General features: G+C 46.9%; 1 protein-coding gene and 2 non-coding genes across 3 annotated transcripts; all 3 read left to right on the forward strand.

The window, feature by feature from the left end:
* The first annotated feature begins 4,080 nt into the window (after positions 1-4,080).
* On the forward strand, positions 4,081-8,772 carry RPSA (ribosomal protein SA). Its single transcript, XM_054636204.2, has 7 exons — positions 4,081-4,196; positions 4,438-4,605; positions 5,544-5,662; positions 6,914-7,159; positions 8,003-8,131; positions 8,371-8,539; positions 8,633-8,772. Exons 1-7 carry the CDS (start codon positions 4,127-4,129, stop codon positions 8,725-8,727), a joined length of 996 nt encoding a protein of 331 aa, XP_054492179.2. The 5' UTR covers positions 4,081-4,126; the 3' UTR covers positions 8,728-8,772.
* LOC129131611 (small nucleolar RNA SNORA62/SNORA6 family) lies at positions 6,261-6,418 on the forward strand. Its single transcript, XR_008535706.2, has one exon. It is a non-coding gene; the product is annotated as a small nucleolar RNA SNORA62/SNORA6 family (small nucleolar RNA).
* Positions 7,321-7,479, forward strand: LOC129131520 (small nucleolar RNA SNORA62/SNORA6 family). The gene has a single exon (XR_008535672.1). It is a non-coding gene; the product is annotated as a small nucleolar RNA SNORA62/SNORA6 family (small nucleolar RNA).
* Positions 8,773-18,787: the final 10,015 nt, after the last annotated feature.

Below are 18,787 nucleotides of genomic sequence, written 5' to 3' on the forward strand. Positions count from 1 at the left end.
GTACAACCTAAATCAACTTTGCTTAAATAGAAAAACACAGCACTGGGGAATGTTGCATTTTACACAGCTTCCTCTGCCTGCTTGCTGTGTGTAAAGACAGATGGCTGTTGAATCCCTGTACTACTAGCTGGTGAAATACCTGCCTTCAGGACAGTGGGGTTTTAAGCTCTCTAGGGAAAAACTGTTTTTATCAGTATCCTGCTGATCACGTTTTTGCTACTCAGACAGTCTGATCTCAGCAGGGGACCAGAAATTGTGCCTGGGACACAATTGTGTCCTGCAAGACATAATGCAAGGGAATGCTGGATTCTGGGATCACCTCTTGCTGTCACAGTATGGTCCTGGGATTCAGTAGCAGGCAGGTTGTGCTAAGCAAAACTTTGTTGATACTGAGATGTGCATCTTCCAGATGTGAGGATCCCAAGCCTCTTTACTTGCTTAGATAATACATTCTCACATGGAGCAATTTTCATGGAGGGTTATCTGTGTGTAACAGACCTACCAGACAGTGCTGAGATGCAGCCTTGTGCCAGCTGAGCCTAAATTGCTTGTGCAGGTTCTGGTAGCAAGTTAGGCCTGGGATAGTGCCTGCTCCTGTACACAGAGCTCCCCAGAGCTCTCCTGCTGCCTTAAAGAACCACCTCCTGTGTAGTGGGTGTTGCCATCCATGCTGCTGACAGCTGCCCCAGCTGTGAGAAGAGATAGCAGACAAGATCCCTAACCCTTCTGGGTGGTAGAAGGTGGGGAAGATTGAAAGTTTAAAGGCAGTATGGTTGTAACAAAACATTGAGTTACAGATCTCCCTTCCTCATTAAAAATGGGTAAACATTTTGCTTGCTTTTTTAAATTTTAATGAGTTTTGTGCCACACATAAGCACTGACACCAGAATTGAACAGAAAAGATTCTTCATCCGATACAGGCACATATATATGTGTACTTTTGTGAACTCCATGTGGGTTTCTTATGCTTATAAGCATAAGAATATGCTTATCCCTTCTGGCTGTGGTGCTTATTTCAAAATAGCAAGATGATTTTCCACATTGCAGTTTCTTAATTTGTGATTTTAGCACTGTAAAATGTTTTAGGAGTCTTTATCATAATGCATTAAGGAGTTTTAGTAAAAATGACAAAATCCCGGTGAGAGGTTAAAATGTGACTTCTGCAAGTTTTTGTAACAGGCATTAAGCAATTCTAACTTTGTAGAACTAGAAATAAATTTGCCAAAATATGTTTTCCCAAAATGTGTAAGTAATAACAAACCTTTGAAACACAAGCCAAAATGGAATTTAAAGGGAGGCACAATAACATTAGTGCCGTTTCACTGAAAGTGAGTTGATCTTCATAGCTCTTCTTTGCCTTCTCCAGGGGTGCTACAGGATCTCTTGGGTGACACCCACTGTCATGTTTGGTGGGATAGATACTGCCTGAGCTTCCTCCCCAGACACACAACCCAACCCCTTCATTGCAGGAGCTGTCCTGGCAGCACAGAACACCTCTTGTGCAGCCCTGTGAGGAGCCCTCTCTCCCAGCACTGGGGTCCTGCTACAGCCCCCTGCTCAGAGGCTTCTGGCCAGGGCTGCTGCTCTGCTGTAGCCTGGGCTGGCTCTCTGGGAGATGCTCTTTCTGGTGCTTTGTGACCACCCCAGGCACCTACTTGAAGTCCTCAGTGTAGCACCCAAAGGCTGGTGGTAGCTCAGTGACACATCTCTGCACCTGTGGGCCCCAAGTCTCCCTGGCTCTTCAGGAGGACTGGTGCCTCAAATCCACCTTTCTTGGCTTTGCTTGCTGCCGAGGAAGGCTGTTCCCAGGGGCTGCCAGAAGCTCTGCATGTAATTGTGTAACAGAGTTCAGTGTGAACTTTGGACAAAGGAAACCTTGTCTAAAACATGTGATAAGATAGATACACTTTCACTTGAGGGACATGTCCATTAGTAACAGATTATTTTAAACTGTCTCAGCACGCAGATGAAAAATAAAGGCAAGCTTTCAGGTTATTTAAGAAAATATTTAGAAATACTTTATTGTCCAGCTTCATCACCACTTTTCCAAGCCCTCTCATGGGCTGCGGGCCTCATGGTATACCAGAAAGGGCCCATAAGCATAATAATAAAAAATAAATGAAGTATTAGTGATGCCAGAGGAGTCCATAACACTGACCAGTGTCACTCTTTTGATAACATCAGACTTTCTGCAATATTCAATACTTAATTTACAATCATTATGCTCAAATACATTTTTAATACAGATGGGTTTCAATAGTGCAGAAGAGCTCTCCAGGCGAAATCCACAGCATGGTGACATCACCACCATCTCTTCTCTAACTTCCCAAGCTAATATTCACCCTGCTCCTGTCTCCTCAGGAGAAACACAGCTTGTACACAGCCCCATCAGGTCAGCTCTCACCATCCCCAGTGCACTTACCCAGGCGCCACAGATGTCTGTAATCTCTCAGGCAGTAATAGATCATGCTCTGGCTGAGGGCTCACTAACCTGTTGCTGAGTTTCATTTTACCTACTTTGTCACCACCATGTGGCAAATGTTTGAATTACTCTCTTACAGCATATTCTAAAGCTGATTTTGTAATCTCTCTAATTAACGCCACCTAAGTATGAAGAAAAGAAGGATAGAAAGCCATTTTCCAGCAGAAAAAGAACATACATGAGATGATGTTGTAACCTGCTACTTGAGCAACTCTTCCCCAGAGTAACTCAGGGCTCAGGCATGGAAAAGGAGAGTCCAGGCCCAGTCACACTGATGTGGTTATACGAGGTTAAAATAGAAGGGAGAAAACTAAAGGAGCACTGTTGTTAGAAAGATGTGAAGATGAATTATCACTTGCAGAAGGCACTGGCAATAGTATTTGCACAGTCCAGAAATCTGTCCAGAAATGTATCCAGATGTTGATGATAGCAAGCATAGCAAAGTAAGTATCACTACTTTTCTTTTTTTTTTAGAGATTCCTTTCTCAGGCCTGTGTCTGAGAATAGGACAAGGAAAATGAGAAAGACCATGAAGATTCTTAAATCTCATCACTTTCTGTGGTTTCTTAAAAGCAAACAACAACAAGAAAATCCTAAACCCAACAACACTCACAAAAAAAAAAGGGGCAAGTACCACAAGAATGTCTACTGCAGAACAAGGATGTGTAAGTTCAGTGTCAATTTCACATCTTTTTACTGTCATTTCTGCAAAGGACAGGAACAGCCTTGGCTGCTCAAGCTCTCTTGCGTGGTGCCAGAGCACTGCCCCTGCAGGGAGGGGAAATTGGGTGCACAGAAGATGCTGCAGCTCCTCAGAAGCTTCCCCCCACAGCAGGCAATATAGAGCCTAGATATAATTCATCAAACAATCACCAGCCCTAAGAGCATATATTTCACTTTCAGCAGGAAAATGGAATTGTAAAATGTTTAAAATAAATCTTTGCTTTCTGTTCCCTTCAGGACCTCAAAAACAGCCTGGATGTTGCTTGGAGCACAAGCCTCGGGATGCTGTGAAGCAGCTTCAGACTGACAGAACCACAGAATCAGTTCAGTTGGAAAAGACCTCTGAGATCACGGAGTCAAGCCATATCCAAACACCACCCTGTCAACCAGACCCTGGCACTGAGTGTTTTGTCCAGTCTTCCCTTACACACCTCCCGGGAGGGGACGGTGACTCCACCACCTCCCTGGGCGGCCCATTCAAAAGTCCAATCATTCCTGTGAAGAAATTCCTCCTAATGTCCAATCTAAACCTCCCCCGGTGAAACTTGAGTCCTCTCGTCCCGTCGCTGGTTGCCAGGGTCAAGATGCCGACCCCCACCTGGCTACACCCTCCATCCAGGCAGCCATAGGGAGCGGTAAGGGGTCACCCCTGAGCCTCCTTTTCTCTGGGCTAAACACCCCCAGCTCCTCCAGCCGCTCCCCACAGAACTCACACTGCAGACCCTTCACCAGCTTTTTTCCCCTTCTCTGGATTCGCAAGCCCACAAATCCTACGAGCTTCGTTCAGAGCCAGCGTCTGGAAGGGGCAGGAGCAGTGGGCGCGGCCCGGGGATGCCGGGGAGGCGCCGCCGGAGCGCGGCCCTGCCCCCGCCGCCGCGGAGCCTCGCCCCCGAGGCGCCCCATTGGCTGCCGAGGCTATATATGGCCGTCAGGCGAAGGCGGGCTCTCTTTCGGCTCCGCGCCGTCCGGGCCTCCACACGGCGTTGTCAGCGTGAGTTGGGGCCGCCGGGCGCGGGGGCGGCGGGGACGCGTTCCCCGCCCTGCGATAACACCGGGTGGGCACTGTGCATCCCGCCGCACCGCCGGCGGCCGGCCGGGCCGGGCCGGGCCGGGCCGCGGGGAAGGCCGAGGCCTGCTGCTTGTAGCGCGGGAGGCGGCCCAAGATGGCGGCCGGGGCGGCTGGACCTCGTGGCGCGTCCCCGCCGGGCTGAACCGCGTCCCTGTGCCCGCAGGTTCCCTGTCGTTGCTTCTAAAGGGAAACCCCACAATGTCCGGAGGCCTCGATGTCCTGCAGATGAAGGAGGAGGATGTCCTCAAATTCCTCGCTGCCGGGACCCACCTGGGAGGTACCAACCTGGACTTCCAGATGGAGCAATACATCTACAAAAGGAAGAGCGATGGTAAACAGGCGGGATGGGTGGCCCGGGTTGGGCAGCTGGGATCTTGTGGGTACTATTGGTAGAAGCAGAAAAGTCCTAGTGCGTGATCTCTTTAGCATGGTTTCTCCGTGACCTTTGCATACCAGTGTTAACTCAAAGAAGTAGAATAAAATGCTGATTTTGGAACAATTGTACTAGTTTTTGACTATCTTGATCTTAAATCTGGTAAATCAATCACACCTAGTTTCAGTAATTTTGCTAGTTCTTGACTATATTAATTATATGGTTTTAGTATCTCAGTAACGATTTCTCCTTGTTTATATTGGTCTTCAATATAAACTGCCCTGTTTGCAAGATAAAAATTCATATGAAGACTAGCTTTTTGATAGTAGATGCTACCTACTATCAAAACATGTGACAGTAAAACCATAAAGGGAGAATATTCTTGAGGATAGCTTTCCATTAGCTAGAATGAGACTAGAGTGTTGCCATTTCATAAAGGATATTGAGGTGCTGGAGCACTGTCATGGCTTGGACTCAATGTACAGAGAAGGGCAAGCAAAGCTTTTGAAAGGTTCAGAAAATGTAATGAGGAATGACTCTAGGAGCTGTGTTTGTTTAGTCTTGAGAAAAAGCAGCTCAGGGGGGATCTCACTGTTCTCTACAGCTACCTGAAAGAAAGGGTCACCCTTTTCTGCTTGATAGCAGCCAGAGGACCCAAGAAAATGGGCTTGAGATAAAGGAGATTCAGATTAGATAATATAAAAAAAATCACTGCTTGGATGGTCAGACAGTGGAATAGGTTGCCCAGTTGTGTTTAAGAGGGACCTGAATACGATGCTGATTCTATGAATTTTGGAGTAACCACAGCCATGTGGCAGGTTTAATGGCAGAGGAGTGCTATCCTGTTTTAGGATCTTGTATTTGCTGGTTGTTCTAAAGCCTTTTGCTGCCAACAGGTATTTACATCATCAATCTGAAGAGGACCTGGGAAAAGCTGCTCCTGGCAGCTCGTGCCATTGTTGCCATTGAGAACCCAGCTGATGTGAGCGTCATTTCTTCCAGGAACACTGGACAGGTATGGACATCAGGAAACCTGCAGTCTTAGGAGCAGGACTCCCTTACCTCACATGTATCACTGCCTGCCAGTGACAGCTTGGTGATAATAGGCAATAACACCAATTTTAACTGTAGGAAGGCTTTCTGTAAACATGGTTTTTGTGTTGCACTTGGCAGCTTAAAATAGATGAGTTGAAACCCACTCCCCATTTCAGGGCGTTTGATAACTTGTTTTTCTTCCATATCCATTTTCTTGCTGGATTTCTGTCATATTAGTGGTCAGTCCCCTGGTGACCCCTTCCTCCCAGAAGGGGAGTGTGCCAATTACACACTACTGTGTGTAATTGGCACTGATTTTTCTGGGGACAGTAAGCACATGATATGGAAGTTGTCAAATTTTCTGCTATCGAGCAAGGTATAGTAACTAGTATATTTTTTAATTTTGACTCTAAATTTTTAGCACGAAAACATTCTGTTGTAGAAAGCGATAACCTTTAATTAAGTCACTGGAGTTTGTGAGGTTAGTTTGTTCAGGTAACTGCAGGTGGGGCCACAGATGTTTAGGGAGATTCAGGGGTGGATTTCTGAAGGAAAAGCTTGGTATCCCGTGGGTTTGATGTGCACACTATTAAAGCTTGATGCTGAGGTCAGTTTCTGGCCAATGAGCTCTCAAGTGTCGGAAGTGTGCGACAGCAAAGGATGGCAGGGTTTTCGCTAACGCCAGGAGAGGGGCTCCCTCTAGGACTGGAGTTTGATAGTAGGCCCTGCCACATTCCTGTCAAGTTGGAAGCTGTTGAAATTGAATGAGAACTATCAACTGTAATCTCAAAGGACAAAGCTACAATTTGTGTGCATTTATTATTGAGTTTTTGTGTAGTTCCTTGAAGTTCCTGGATAATAAAAAGATGTAGAAATAATGAAAGAAAATCTGCTTTGCTTTTTTTGTAAGCTTTTTGTTTAATTCACCCTTCCATGATTGGATTTTGAGAGTTTGGAGTAGAGCTTGCCAATAACTTGAGGGGAAGAGAAGGCTTTTTTTAATTTTCTTACTTCAAGCTTTTAAACTCATGGTGTAGCTCTTTTCAATAACATTTTTATTTGTCTCTTTCTGAGGTGGTGAGCCCTGATTTCACAGGAATGGAAACAAATAGTTCAGTTAAATTTCATGCAAATTCACTGGCAGTGCCTGTATGACGTGGCTGAAATGCACTTTTCTGGCTTGGTTGAAATGCAGTTTTCCTGCTTCACCTTTGCTGTGTCCCTTTTGCAGCGTGCGGTCCTGAAGTTCGCTGCTGCCACTGGGGCTACTCCCATTGCTGGGCGTTTCACCCCTGGCACCTTCACAAACCAGATCCAAGCAGCTTTCCGTGAGCCGCGGCTCCTGGTGGTTACGGACCCGCGGGCTGATCACCAGCCGCTGACTGAGGCATCCTACGTCAACATCCCCACCATCGCCCTGTGCAACACCGACTCCCCGCTGCGCTACGTGGATATCGCGATTCCCTGCAATAACAAGGTAACCCTGCCCTGTGGCGTTCTGGGCAGCTCCTTCCAGAGCGTGCTGCGTGCTTCCAAGATGGATGCTTTCTGCAAGGGAGGGTTGGCTTGCGTCTCACGTGTATCTTGGGGGATGAGCTAATTAGTGTCTCTTGCAGGTGGGTGGGGAGGAGAAAACAAACTGCACACAGTTGGAGCTTGGAGCTGAGGCTGGTTTCTGGCCAAGGAACTCTCAAGTGTAGGACGTGTGCTATAGTAACCTGGCAGGATTTTTCGCTGACGCCATGAGGGTCTTTGTGACCCAATGAGTGGAGTTTGGTAGTCATTCTTGCCACAGATCATGAATATGAATGAAAGATAAGTGAACTGATGGAGAAACTGCTCTGAGACATTACCTTGCCAGAAATCTCCTGAAAGGTAAAGTCTAGGAAGATAGAAGCTATCTTAGATCTCTATCAAGGTGTCAGTCACCAAAACTAGTCTAAGCCATGTGTGAGTATGTGTGTAAGCTTTGTTTATTTTGTCAAGTTTTCAATTTCTTCATTCCTGAATATGTGGATATATGAATATCATCCCTGTCTTTTGGATGAGACTCACATGAGGGTGGTGAACAATGTGAAACTCCATAACAGGAGAGTTACTTCAGGCCGTGTTGTAATGGCATCATAATTTCTGCAGAGTCCTGAAAATGTCACTGGGAACTTGAAAAGTTGTCCTTTTTTCATGTTCAAGTACTTGAGTCTGGCATTGTCAAATCTGTTTCACCAAGCATGAGCCTTGGATGGGGTACAGATAAGTCTTTTGCTCTTTCTGCAAAGGTTTTGCTTTACAGCCAGCTCATACCTACTTTCTGCTGTTCCAGGGAGCCCACTCGGTGGGCCTGATGTGGTGGATGCTGGCTCGGGAGGTCCTGCGCATGCGTGGCACCATCTCCCGTGAGCACCCGTGGGAAGTCATGCCTGACTTGTACTTCTACAGGGATCCCGAGGAGGTAGGAATCCTCATGGCAGGGAGTGTGTCTCTGGAATGTTCTGCCTGTGCTCATATCCCATGGTCCCGTGTGTCTGCTGTCGAGGACAGGTTTTGCTAATGTAATGATGGCACTTCACACTCTGCCATGGTGGTTAATTGTATCCCACCCAGTTGGTGCCTGTTGCCTGATACTTGATAGCAAGGGTTGTGTTCTGGGATGTGTTGCTGGGAGACTCAGGCTGGGCTCTTCCATTGCAGATTGAGAAGGAGGAGCAGGCAGCTGCTGAGAAAGCAGTCACGAAGGAGGAATTCCAGACTGAATGGACGGCCCCAGCACCTGAATTCACTGCTCCTCCTCAGCCTGAGGTTGCAGATTGGTCTGAGGGAGTGCAGGTCCCATCTGTGCCCATCCAGCAGTTCCCCACAGGTCAGTTTGGGGGATGTCTGTGGGGAGGAGTGGAGGGTGTTGTGGTGGGTGGAAGGAGCTGGGGACCACTAAGTATTGTGTTTGTGATTGCAGAGGACTGGAGTGCCCAGCCTGCCACTGAGGACTGGTCAGCAGCTCCCACTGCCCAGGCTACTGAGTGGGTTGGCACTGCCACGGAATGGTCTTAACTTCAGCCCTGCTGTACTGTGAGAGAAATAAAGGCTGGTTTAGTATGCGCTGTGCTGGTGCTGCGTTTGTAAAGTTGCTGGCTGGTACACGTGGGTAGCATAGGGCAGGGTCCTCAGGCAGGAGTGGGTGTGCCTGTTACACCCAGTTAAATGGAGCTGGGGGCTGTGGGCTTTGTCCCTGCCTGCAGCAGCTTGCTGGGCTGTCCCTCCTGTCTTTCTCTGTGTGTGAGGCTGGTCTCACAGTCCTGCCTTCCCTGGCTCTGCCCCAGTGAGAAGGGAGCAGAGCAGTTTGCTTTCGGTTTTTCTTTTTTTATAGGAGCCCATCTGGGTCCACCCAAATGGGCTGCTTTTGTTCTCTGCCTGGGATTTCACAAGTTTTCAGGGTGAGGATGGTTCTGGTGACCAGGTGTGGGTGGTGGCCTGACTGAACAGTGTGGTGAACAGAGCCCTTAAGTTGGGAGCTGCTCCTCTGATGGAGTCACAGCTTTTGCATCAGTATTGCCAGTTTCTTCCTCAAAAATACTGCAGTAATCTTCAGGGAAAAAAACCACCATATTAATTCATCTGCTTTAGTTCTTGAGGATTATATTGCTGTGATTATTAGCAATAATGGGAGGTAGACCAAGAAAATGGGGTTTTGCTTGTTGGAGGGGAAGATTGTTCAGATTTGGCCCTGTTTTGGTGTGAGACTGATCTTTCTTCCTCTTGTCTTTACCTATTACATGCAAGGTGACTAAAAGTTTTGTTAATGATGAACAGGTGAGCACTTCACCATTTGTTCCTGTAAGAGAAAGAGAAGCTCTGATTGTTCACTGCATTCCTCAGAAGTGCTTGTGGCACATCCTCTGCTACTTCCCAGAATCCAGCAGGGGGAGACTCCTTCCTGCCACCTGAGGTCTGTCACTTGTGTGTCCGGGGGTGTCAAGAGCCTGGTCTTTGGGGACTGTGTACCTGCTGTTTGACTCCCCAGATCTGAGATTGCCCCAAAAGATCTGTTGGCCTGGAGTTTTTTTTCTCTGCCACATTAAAAATTTCCGAACTTGGAGCACAGTCTTACCCCTTGGTACATTGAATCTCTGCAGTTACTGTTGCTGTTTCACCGTTGCCCCTTTTATCTGTTGTGTAACTTCTTTCCTGCAAATGCGTTCCTGTTAATGAGTATGTAGAAGTCATCAGACAGCTCCTGTGTGGGTGATGGTGCTGTTTTAAATCAATTGGTTCTGGGTAATTGCTGCTAAAATATTCCTGCCATGTTACTGCAATGTGGTTGTTTTCATTTAAGTATTTCCTAAAGTATCACTTTGACTTTCATGAATCTCATTCTTGGAACCAAGGGGCTGGCAGTGGCAGGTGGATCTGCACAGCCTGGTCAGGAGACAGATCTCTGCATGTGGGTTCAGAATCACCTTGTTGGGGCAGTGGGTAGAGTGGGAGGGCTCGTTTGCCTGCAGTACTGCAGAGGGGGTGAATAGCAGTTTTTAGGAAAGGAGGCAGCCTTGGCTGTGACAGCAGAGGACTCAGTGCAGGAAGGCTATGATTCTCAGTATGCGAGAAGAACAGGGTGGCACAGGAGTGGAGACAGCAGCAGAGATGTAGCAAAAGATCCTGTGTCTGCCAGAGCTTCCCTTGTGGTGAATACCTGGCAGGTGTAATCCACAGAGACAGTGTAGAGGAATGAGGAGGTAGGAGCAAATCCTTGAGACACTGGCTTGTTCATTATTGCTTTTTTTTTTTTTTTTTGGTAGGTTCAGTGTTGGTGTTGAATAAGAACACCAAAAAATTGTAACTGTTGCTCTGGACTGATCTGATTTGACCCAAAATGGCTTAGACAGAGGTCTCTCTTTAGTGGCAATTTCCATTGAGGGTCATGATAGTGTTTCCTTTCTCTGTGGCCTTCTCTTTGGATTTGATTTGGGTTTATGGAACTGGGTTGAATGGGGCTGGGTGAACTACTTAGGATAGCCTTCTTCCAAAGTTGGTCTCAACAGGAGCTGGCTGGGGTTTCTGAGCATCGTAGAACCCCTCTCGACAAATGAGCTGTTGCAGTCCTTGCCAATATGGTACTGTGTGATCCATGAGTGTCTCATACATACAGGCTTTCCAGTTCCCTCCCTAATTTATATGCCACTATTCACAGATGTTCCTTTTCCTCTCCAGTCACTCCTTTGCCTAAATAATCACCATATTTTTAGTATCCACGTATTGTCAGATTACACCAAGGTTTTTCTTTTGCAGGAAGCAAAAGGTTTTATGCACAGCTGAAGAGATTCATCTCTCTGCTTAAATCCAGGCTGCAGAAATGTTTCACTCTTTGCATCTGTCTATAGGATATTTGATGCTGACTTAGGAGTATAGTATACTCATATTGTGAGCCTGTTTATTCAAATCTGTGCACTGTGTAAGTATGTAAAGGAAACTAAGATGTGTGTGATGAATTAACCTCACTACTTCTCTTAGGAGGCTTCTTCCCTACCCAGGACTGTGAACATGCTGCATGCAGTTGGAGTGGATCTTGTAACAATTTTTTTTTTCTTGGATTACTAGCATCTTGATGCAGATAGACTCTACATGGAGTAAAGCACATGGTAAATCTGCAAATTGAATGCAGCACTCTCCCAATCTGTGTATCTTGTACCTTCTTAGGACAGAGGAATCCTGGCATCTTGAATATATTTTCTCTCTGGCAGAGGGAGAAAAAAGAAAAGCATTCTGGATTTATTGCTGTAGGACCAAGGTGTTGCTGGAGCTTGTCCCCACTGCCCTGCAGCTTCCAAAGAGACATCAGCTGGCATTTCAGGCAGTTTTTTCTCTGTAGCTAGTGCTTGGCACTACCAGCTCCCAGCCCTTGCAGCCTAAAGCTTGTGAAAACCACAAAGCCTCAGAGTTGGTGAAAACCTGATCTGCATTGAGTCTGTATGACAGGTGAAGGTAGAACAGTGTTACAGTTGTGTGTAGCACTGGGAATGAAGAACATCACTGATCATCAGCTCTGCAAAGAGGCAGACTGTGATAAACACCTTGGGCATGATGGGTACAATCTTATTATGTCACAACACCAATTTTCTCGATTTCTTGCTTTATGGGGCACTGATTTCTGAACCTGTTTTTGTTTAGTTTTTTTAATACTTGTGATTTTAAGAATACTCAATGCCATTTTTCTGCTGTCCAACTTTGGAAGCATGTCATTTTCAGATATACATTGTTCATTTATACACTCAGTAGTCACTGTTGAAAAGAACTACATAATGAAGATACATTTTTGATATCTCAATAGCTGAAAAAACATGTCTTTTCTGGGCTGCTGCTTAAACCCTCAGTTCATCAAGTGTTTAATAAAGACTTGAGTTTACCTGGTATGTCTTCTCATGTGATGGAGTCCTAAATATCTGTCAGTGTTTGTTTCACTGGCTACAAGATTGCTTTTATTAGTTCTGTTCAAGCATGAATAAAATAAATTCTGAAGGGATGCAGGTTGCATACTTTAAAATTATGGCTCCCTAACTCTGCATTGAAGGCCAGAGAAACCTGCTTTGGTAGAAAATCTTTCTCTTCATGGTAAATGCCAATACACCACATGCAGAAGGGTTCCTGGGTTTGAGTCACACAGCTCACTCTTGGTTTTGGTACTGTCTTGCTGGTGACATTTGGGCAGGACAAAGGGTACCACACTGTGGAGGGATAGAATGTAAGAAAATAAAGGTAGTGCAGAAGGGAGTCTCACACCTGAGGAGTTGCAGCTGTACTAATCACCAAAGATTAGGAACAGGCCTGCCCTTAATAGGCCACAGCTGTGTCCAACAAGAAGAGTGCTACAAAAGAGTGGATTAGCTGGTTGAGGAGAGAGTTGGAGTTCATTGGCTGTGCTGTGAGAGACAAGGAGTCAGTGCTGCAAGGAGCTGCCCCTGAGAAATCACCGAGAAGGTACGGAACTTTTGCAATAAGGTGACAACACCACAGTGCACAGGGACAGCCTGTGCCCACTACCCTTGGTGTGGGGCTTGGGTTTTAGCAGCTCAGAAGGGGGGAACAGGGTCTATTGCATGGGCCAGAGCTGGATGCTGAGGACTGAAACAACATTGTGGCTGCTCAGTGGGACTGTGCACCCGAGCTGCTCTGCCACGGGGCACAGTTGTGCCAAAGAATGGCAAGCTTTTGCCATACGAGGGCGTGCTGGCACTGCTCCTCCCTGTGCTGCAGCTGGGAGTGTTAGGGTGCAGCCACACAGACAGGAAAGCTGCTGGGAAGCTGAGGTTCTTACCTGGAGTGCTGAATTAGTTAGCATTGACCAAGGAACTGGTTCCAAAGTGTTTGCCACCTTACTTCTTGAGAGCCCAGGGGCTGCTCAGAGTGAAGGAGGTGGTCTCAATGGTTTGCCTTTTGTGTCTGAACCGGGTCAGGATGACGCTACCAGCATTTTCCATCAGACACTGGCATGGTGACACAAGTGGCTTTCTGGGAGCAGGCTGACACCCCAGCATCGCTCCCACCTGGCAGGTGACAGGAGGATGGCAGTGGTGCCTTGCACAAGTGCAAAATACGAGTGCGGGGATCCTTCCCAGTGCCCAGTAGATGGGGCTGTGGATCCTGCTTTCCCCGCGTGGCGGGAGGGCTGGGCAGAAGGAAGGTACAAAGCTGCCCCTCACCTGGCTTTTTGGCCTCCCTGTAGCAGAATGGTGCTGTCTCATTGGGACCATAAGATACCTAAAAAACCCCAAGCGACCTAAACCCTACTATTTTTCTCTGAGTGTCTGAGTGTTAAACTTTTTGCCTCCATGCTGAGCTGCAAACCTTGATCTTGACTGTAATTTCCCTAGGGGAGCAAGTGTGGAATGCCACTGGCTGTGAGTGCTCCAAGTTGAAGAAACTCCATGTTGGAAAGCCATGTTTCTAACTCATCTTTCCTGTTTGGTTTATTGCTTCCAGCGTTTTCTAGAATGGTTCGTCTTCTCCCTAGTACTCCCAAAGCTCCCAGGTATACAATTCACTGCACCTGTTGGCCTTGTTTATATATGAAAAAATTAAGCAGCACATGCAGAGAGGGAATCAGGTGTGAACCATTTTCTCTCACTTGTTATTTTGCTGTTAAAGGCTCTAATTTGAGAGGAAAGATTAAAAAAAAAAAGACACTACCACTTCCTCTCTGCAGCACGTTTTCAGAAGGCTCCTTTAAGCCTCGTTCCTGGTCCCAGCTGGGTAAGGTTTTACGAGCCCCAGGTGCCACGGGCTGAAGTGTCTCCTACCATTTTCTCTCAAGGACTGGTGTGGGGAAGGAGTGAGTGTGCTGTTTGTTGGCTTTTCTTCTTGGCTTTGTGAGGCAAACCCACCTTGTCTGTGTGCTGTAAGCAGGTAGGGGTTCTTCATCACCTCTTTCAGTAGGGCTGAGAAGTCTAGCAACTTGTTTTTCTGACTTCAAGGGCTCAAGTCCTTTGAAAAGTTTTGAGGCAAATTTTAAGTCATAATTCTTTTCCCTAAGCCTGTCTTGGATTTCTGCTCGATTCCTATGCTGCCTGTGCTCATTTTATATTTTATTTTTGTTCTGTGAAAGCTGCATGTTTGTGTTTATTGTTTCAAAATGGGAACTGGGATTTCTCAAACCATACCTTGAATATAGAAGAAGGAACTTCATTAAAATGTCAAATCTGCAACTTGTGATTTAAAATGAGCCAAGTTATCAACTCTGCATGGTCCCCAGGTGGGATGAGTGCTCTGTGAAGCCATTCTTTTGTGGCCTGTGTTGTCTCCCCTGGGATCTCAAGGATGGAGCTTGCTCTCTTAAGGTAAGTGTCAAGCTGTCTTTAAATTTTATCTTAAATCTTCTGTGATTACAAGAATAGTGGATTGACCTTGTCTTCTAGTGTCCATTTGGTAGGTACTGTTTTTCTGCTGTTCAGATAATTGCAACACAAAATACAGAGGTGAGCAATGAGTGCCTCCCACGGTGCAGTGTGAGCCAGAGTGGAGCAGGGTGGGCATCAGGCACAGAGCAGCTGCCTCCTTGCTCTCCTAGGCTGGGCCAGCTCAGCAGCTGTGGTAGCTGTTCAGGCAGTAGTTGCTGGTACCACAGGGACCCCTGTGGCAAATGTGTGCTTGGCACATCTTCCTGGTTAGATGAGATTTAAGGGATGCTGTCTAGGATGCACCTGGGTGTTGTGGAGCCCCCAAAACTGCCCAGAGGCTCCCTGCTCACCTGGAAGGGCCAGGTGGAACAGCAGTTTCACAAATAGTTTAAACCAGACCTTACTTCCAGAGGCTCTGCCTTGCCTTCTATATTCTGTCCTCTGAAATCGAGGTCTGGTGGTGGCAGGAAAGAGGAAACCCTTTCTTTTAGGTGGAGATTTGTTTTTCCTTCTGGACATTGGGTTGGAGGAGTACTGTGAGCAAATGTGATGATTTTGGCTGTTTGGTGGATAACCAGTTCAAATACAGTACTTGGCTTGTACTTCAAATACAGTGGCACCATGGTAGTGTGGCATACCCAGGTGGTGACTTGTCCTATTCCAGCAGGACTAGTTCAGCTCCTCAGAGCCAGCTAAAGGTCTTTAAAAGCTACTTACCCTCCATGTTACTGGCATAGGTGCTGAGGAGGACATAAAGCACTGAAAGGGCATCTTTGTGACACTGGGCTTTCCCTGGAGATGGATTACAAGAGATTTCCACCACTTCTGCACAAAGGAATTGCTTTTGTCCATGGATCAATGCTCAGGGTGGTGCTAAGGCAGATGTTTCCCCACTGTTGGCTCTCTGTGGCTGTGGCACAACCCCATCCTATGTGGGCATGATGGCAGAGGTGGGGAAAGTTGGGCAGAAACTGTGGAGAGTTCCACAGGCAGAGCTGCAGCTGCTTGTGAAGAAAACCTTGCCAGTGGCTCATTTGTTATGTTTGCATATGCAGTATCAAAATGCTTTTGCAGCCTCTTCCTCCAGAAATTGCAGGGCTTCCTGGGGAGCAGAAGCTGAGTTTGCCAGGGCCCTTTGCAAAAGCCCTGCAGCCCTGGCCACTGCAGCAGCTGCAGATGGAGCTGGGGGACCTGCAAGCTGCAGTGGTGCTGCTATGGTGGCAGTGAAGCTCCACTGGTGTTTAGGCAGTGTTTGTGCTGCTCTGTCCAAGCTGCTGTAGCAAAGTGCTCTGGCTAATGAAAAAGACATGGCTTTTATTATAGTGTTTTGGGTTTTTTTTCCTGTCTTCCTGGCCTTGAGCCCTTCAGGCACCTTATTAAAATAAATCTGATAATAGCCTTCATATTTTGAAGATCCTACATATCTGCCAAGGCACTGAATTATTTACTGCTGCTGCTGCTATCCAAAAAAACCCAGAAGTCCCATATGTGTGAAATGTTTCTTAATTAGAGGAAGGTTTGGATCTGCAGGCTTTTGTAGGAGGCAAGCCTTGGCTCCCCCAAACAACTTTGCTTTGAGGGAGGGAGAATGGAGAAAGAGGGAGAACTCAGCTGCTTGGGATGTTTCTGCAGCTGCTCTTCCCTGGAAAAATGAGTTAGTAACACCATTAAAATAATGTTCCTCCTCCTACTAACCTGATCTGTACACTTGATCACTGTGGTGATTTGTCTATCCTCTAGCAGTCCAGGTAACAGTGCTGCTATGGTTGTTTTCATTTTATTTTCAACTGAGCTGAAGTTATTTTTTCTCCCTCCCACATTGCCAGGAGAGGGATGGCACTGGCAGCTTCTGCAAGCACTGCTCGGTTCTGAATGGAGAAGCTCTGCTGCTTTTATATCCTGCAGCTGTTTCCTTGCACAGCTTTTTCACTGCCTTGTGTAGCTGTGGTGGGTGCAGTGTGCCCTAAGGCAGGTGCAGGGCTATTGAATTTCATACCCTCCAGATTTCCCAGCTCTGTGAGCTTCGTTAAAGGATGCTAAATCCCACTCTTGTTCCTCAGGCATGAGCCTCCAGGGAGCACAGCTGAGATCAGCACTGGGGATTCTTGTGTCCCACTGTTGTTCTCCTGCCTGGTCTGGTCCCCAGGAGGTGAGGAAGACTCAGTGGTTGTCCCTCTCCTCCCCTTGGCTTCTCTGCCACCTTCAAGTGACTTTTGCCAGTTGGGTCTTTGCATGGAGGTTTGATGCTGATGCACATAAAGCCTTTGCCTGCTGGGAAATGGCATCTGTCTATCCACCCATCCCTGGGTGCCTGTCAGCTCTCTTTCCTCCACCTGTGTGCTTGGAGCAGCAGCTGCAGAGTGAAATCTCTGTGCTTCAGTGCTTTCTCGTTCTGCTGTCAATCATAGAGGAGTGGTGCAGAAAATAATATAGATTCTGAAACATTTTAAAAATCCATTCATCTTGATCTCAGTGCTTGTGTGGATACAGGCATACCCAGACTGTCTCCTGATACGTGGGAGGTTGGTGGCCTTTATTTGCTGAGGTCATGGAGAACCTGGGTATTCTCTGAGTAGCACCATGTGGTACCAATTTAAGATTTAGAGACAATGCTCACAACTGGGTTTGGATGTTTATAGATGTTGGAATGGAAGAGGACCCCTGGGAGTTGTGTCCTGTGATTGCAGCAGAGCCAAGCCTGCCTGCATTAGCTCAACACAGCCCAGCATTGTGTTGGTACAGTCCATTTAAAACACAAGGCTGAGCTCTGATTTAGCACTGATGACTACATTGTGTGAGAAATGGGCCAGGACCTAAAATCCTGGGGTTTCAAAGTCACTTTTTCCCCAGGGGAAAACTGAATCTGAGCATTTGGGAGTGATAAAGCCTTGGCTGCAGATGAAGCCAGGCTGCCACCTGCCAAAGGACAAGCTGCTGCCTCGGGGCTCGGGCAAAACCATGACAGAGAGCAAAAAAATCCCCACGGCTGTCAGGCTGGAGAGCTGATAACATTGCATGCAACATGAATCAAAAATGGGGGGGAACACTAATTTAAAGTCTTTTGGCAAGCACTCAGGTTTTTTTTTTCTTTATCCAGGACATTTTTACTTTGAAGGGATGTGATTTAGAGAGGTGGTGGGGTGAGGATCAAAGGTCCCTGTCTGACCTGCTTTGGTGCCAGCAAAAGCACTGATTTGTGGTTGCAGAGAGTGCAGGTAGGGGTCTGAACATGCTGGGGAGCAGGAAGGTGGGAGACCTGCTGTTGTACCCATGGCCTGCTGGGGTCAAGGCAAGGGTCCACAGGACATTCCATTAATTCTTAGGGCATCTTCACCAGCATAGAAGCTGCTCTGGTGCTCCTGACACTGGCAGGGACCTTGCCTCACTGGGCTTCTGCCAGTGCCAGTCTGTGAATGTCCTCCTTTGAGTGGGGCAGCTATTTCTAGAAATAACCTCTTGGCTTTTCTGTATTTGAAAGCAAAACTCAACCACCTGAATTTTAGAGAAATTCTGAAGTTTCTTTTTTATCTGTCTCTTGCTTGTATTTCCTGGTTTTTTTTTTTTTTTTAAGGTTCTGGTGCCTTTTATAAGCCAAAGATATAAAGAAAAGAGCTAGGTCTCTACAAATGAGCACAAAGCCGTATTTAAGCTCTTAATTCCTGTGAGGAAACAGATACTTAAGTGGTTTTTTGGGGTTAGACCTTTAAAGCAGAATCTTTTTAGAATTTGCCTCATGTCTGACCTAACCAGTGTCCTTTGCTCAGTTCCCTGAAGGTGGATATTCCCAGACTGGCACTGGTGGAGCTCCTGCCCAGCCAGACAGGAGCTCGTGGGGCTCCTCAAGCTTGTGGGGCAGGATAAACTGATAAAATCCCAGTCTCCATCATCAGAAATTTTCTCTGGGAAGTGGTTTTTGGCTGTCTTTCTTACCTAGATTTGTCAGAGGAATCATTTTAGGGTAGATCTGAGAAATTGGTGTTGGTGCCAGTGCAGCTTGTGTTCTTTGTCCCCACGATGGCTCTTGTGGTGTCTAGAGCCTCTTTGTAGGTGAGAGGTTTCTTTAGCCTGGATGTGCAGCTGAAAACCCTCCTCAGCACCCTGAAAGAAACTACAAATCTATCCCCAGAGCTCTGGCTTGTTAACTGGTATGAGAAAACCCTCTCCCCTATCCATGAGCAGAGAAAGATTCCAAAGAAGAACAGACATGGGTGACACACAAGACT

This window comes from Agelaius phoeniceus, chromosome 1 (genome assembly GCF_051311805.1).
Source record: "Agelaius phoeniceus isolate bAgePho1 chromosome 1, bAgePho1.hap1, whole genome shotgun sequence".
Classification (NCBI taxonomy): domain Eukaryota; kingdom Metazoa; phylum Chordata; class Aves; order Passeriformes; family Icteridae; genus Agelaius; species Agelaius phoeniceus.

Bases quoted from the DNA above. Each gene is read 5' to 3' on its own strand.
- RPSA (XM_054636204.2), top strand. From the start codon at position 4,127: ATGGCCGTCAGGCGAAGGCGGGCTCTCTTTCGGCTCCGCGCCGTCCGG. The intron at 4,197-4,437 runs GTGAGTTGGGGC...CTGTGCCCGCAG, and splicing joins CTCCACACGGCGTTGTCAGC to GTTCCCTGTCGTTGCTTCTA. The intron at 4,606-5,543 runs GTAAACAGGCGG...TGCTGCCAACAG, and splicing joins CTACAAAAGGAAGAGCGATG to GTATTTACATCATCAATCTG.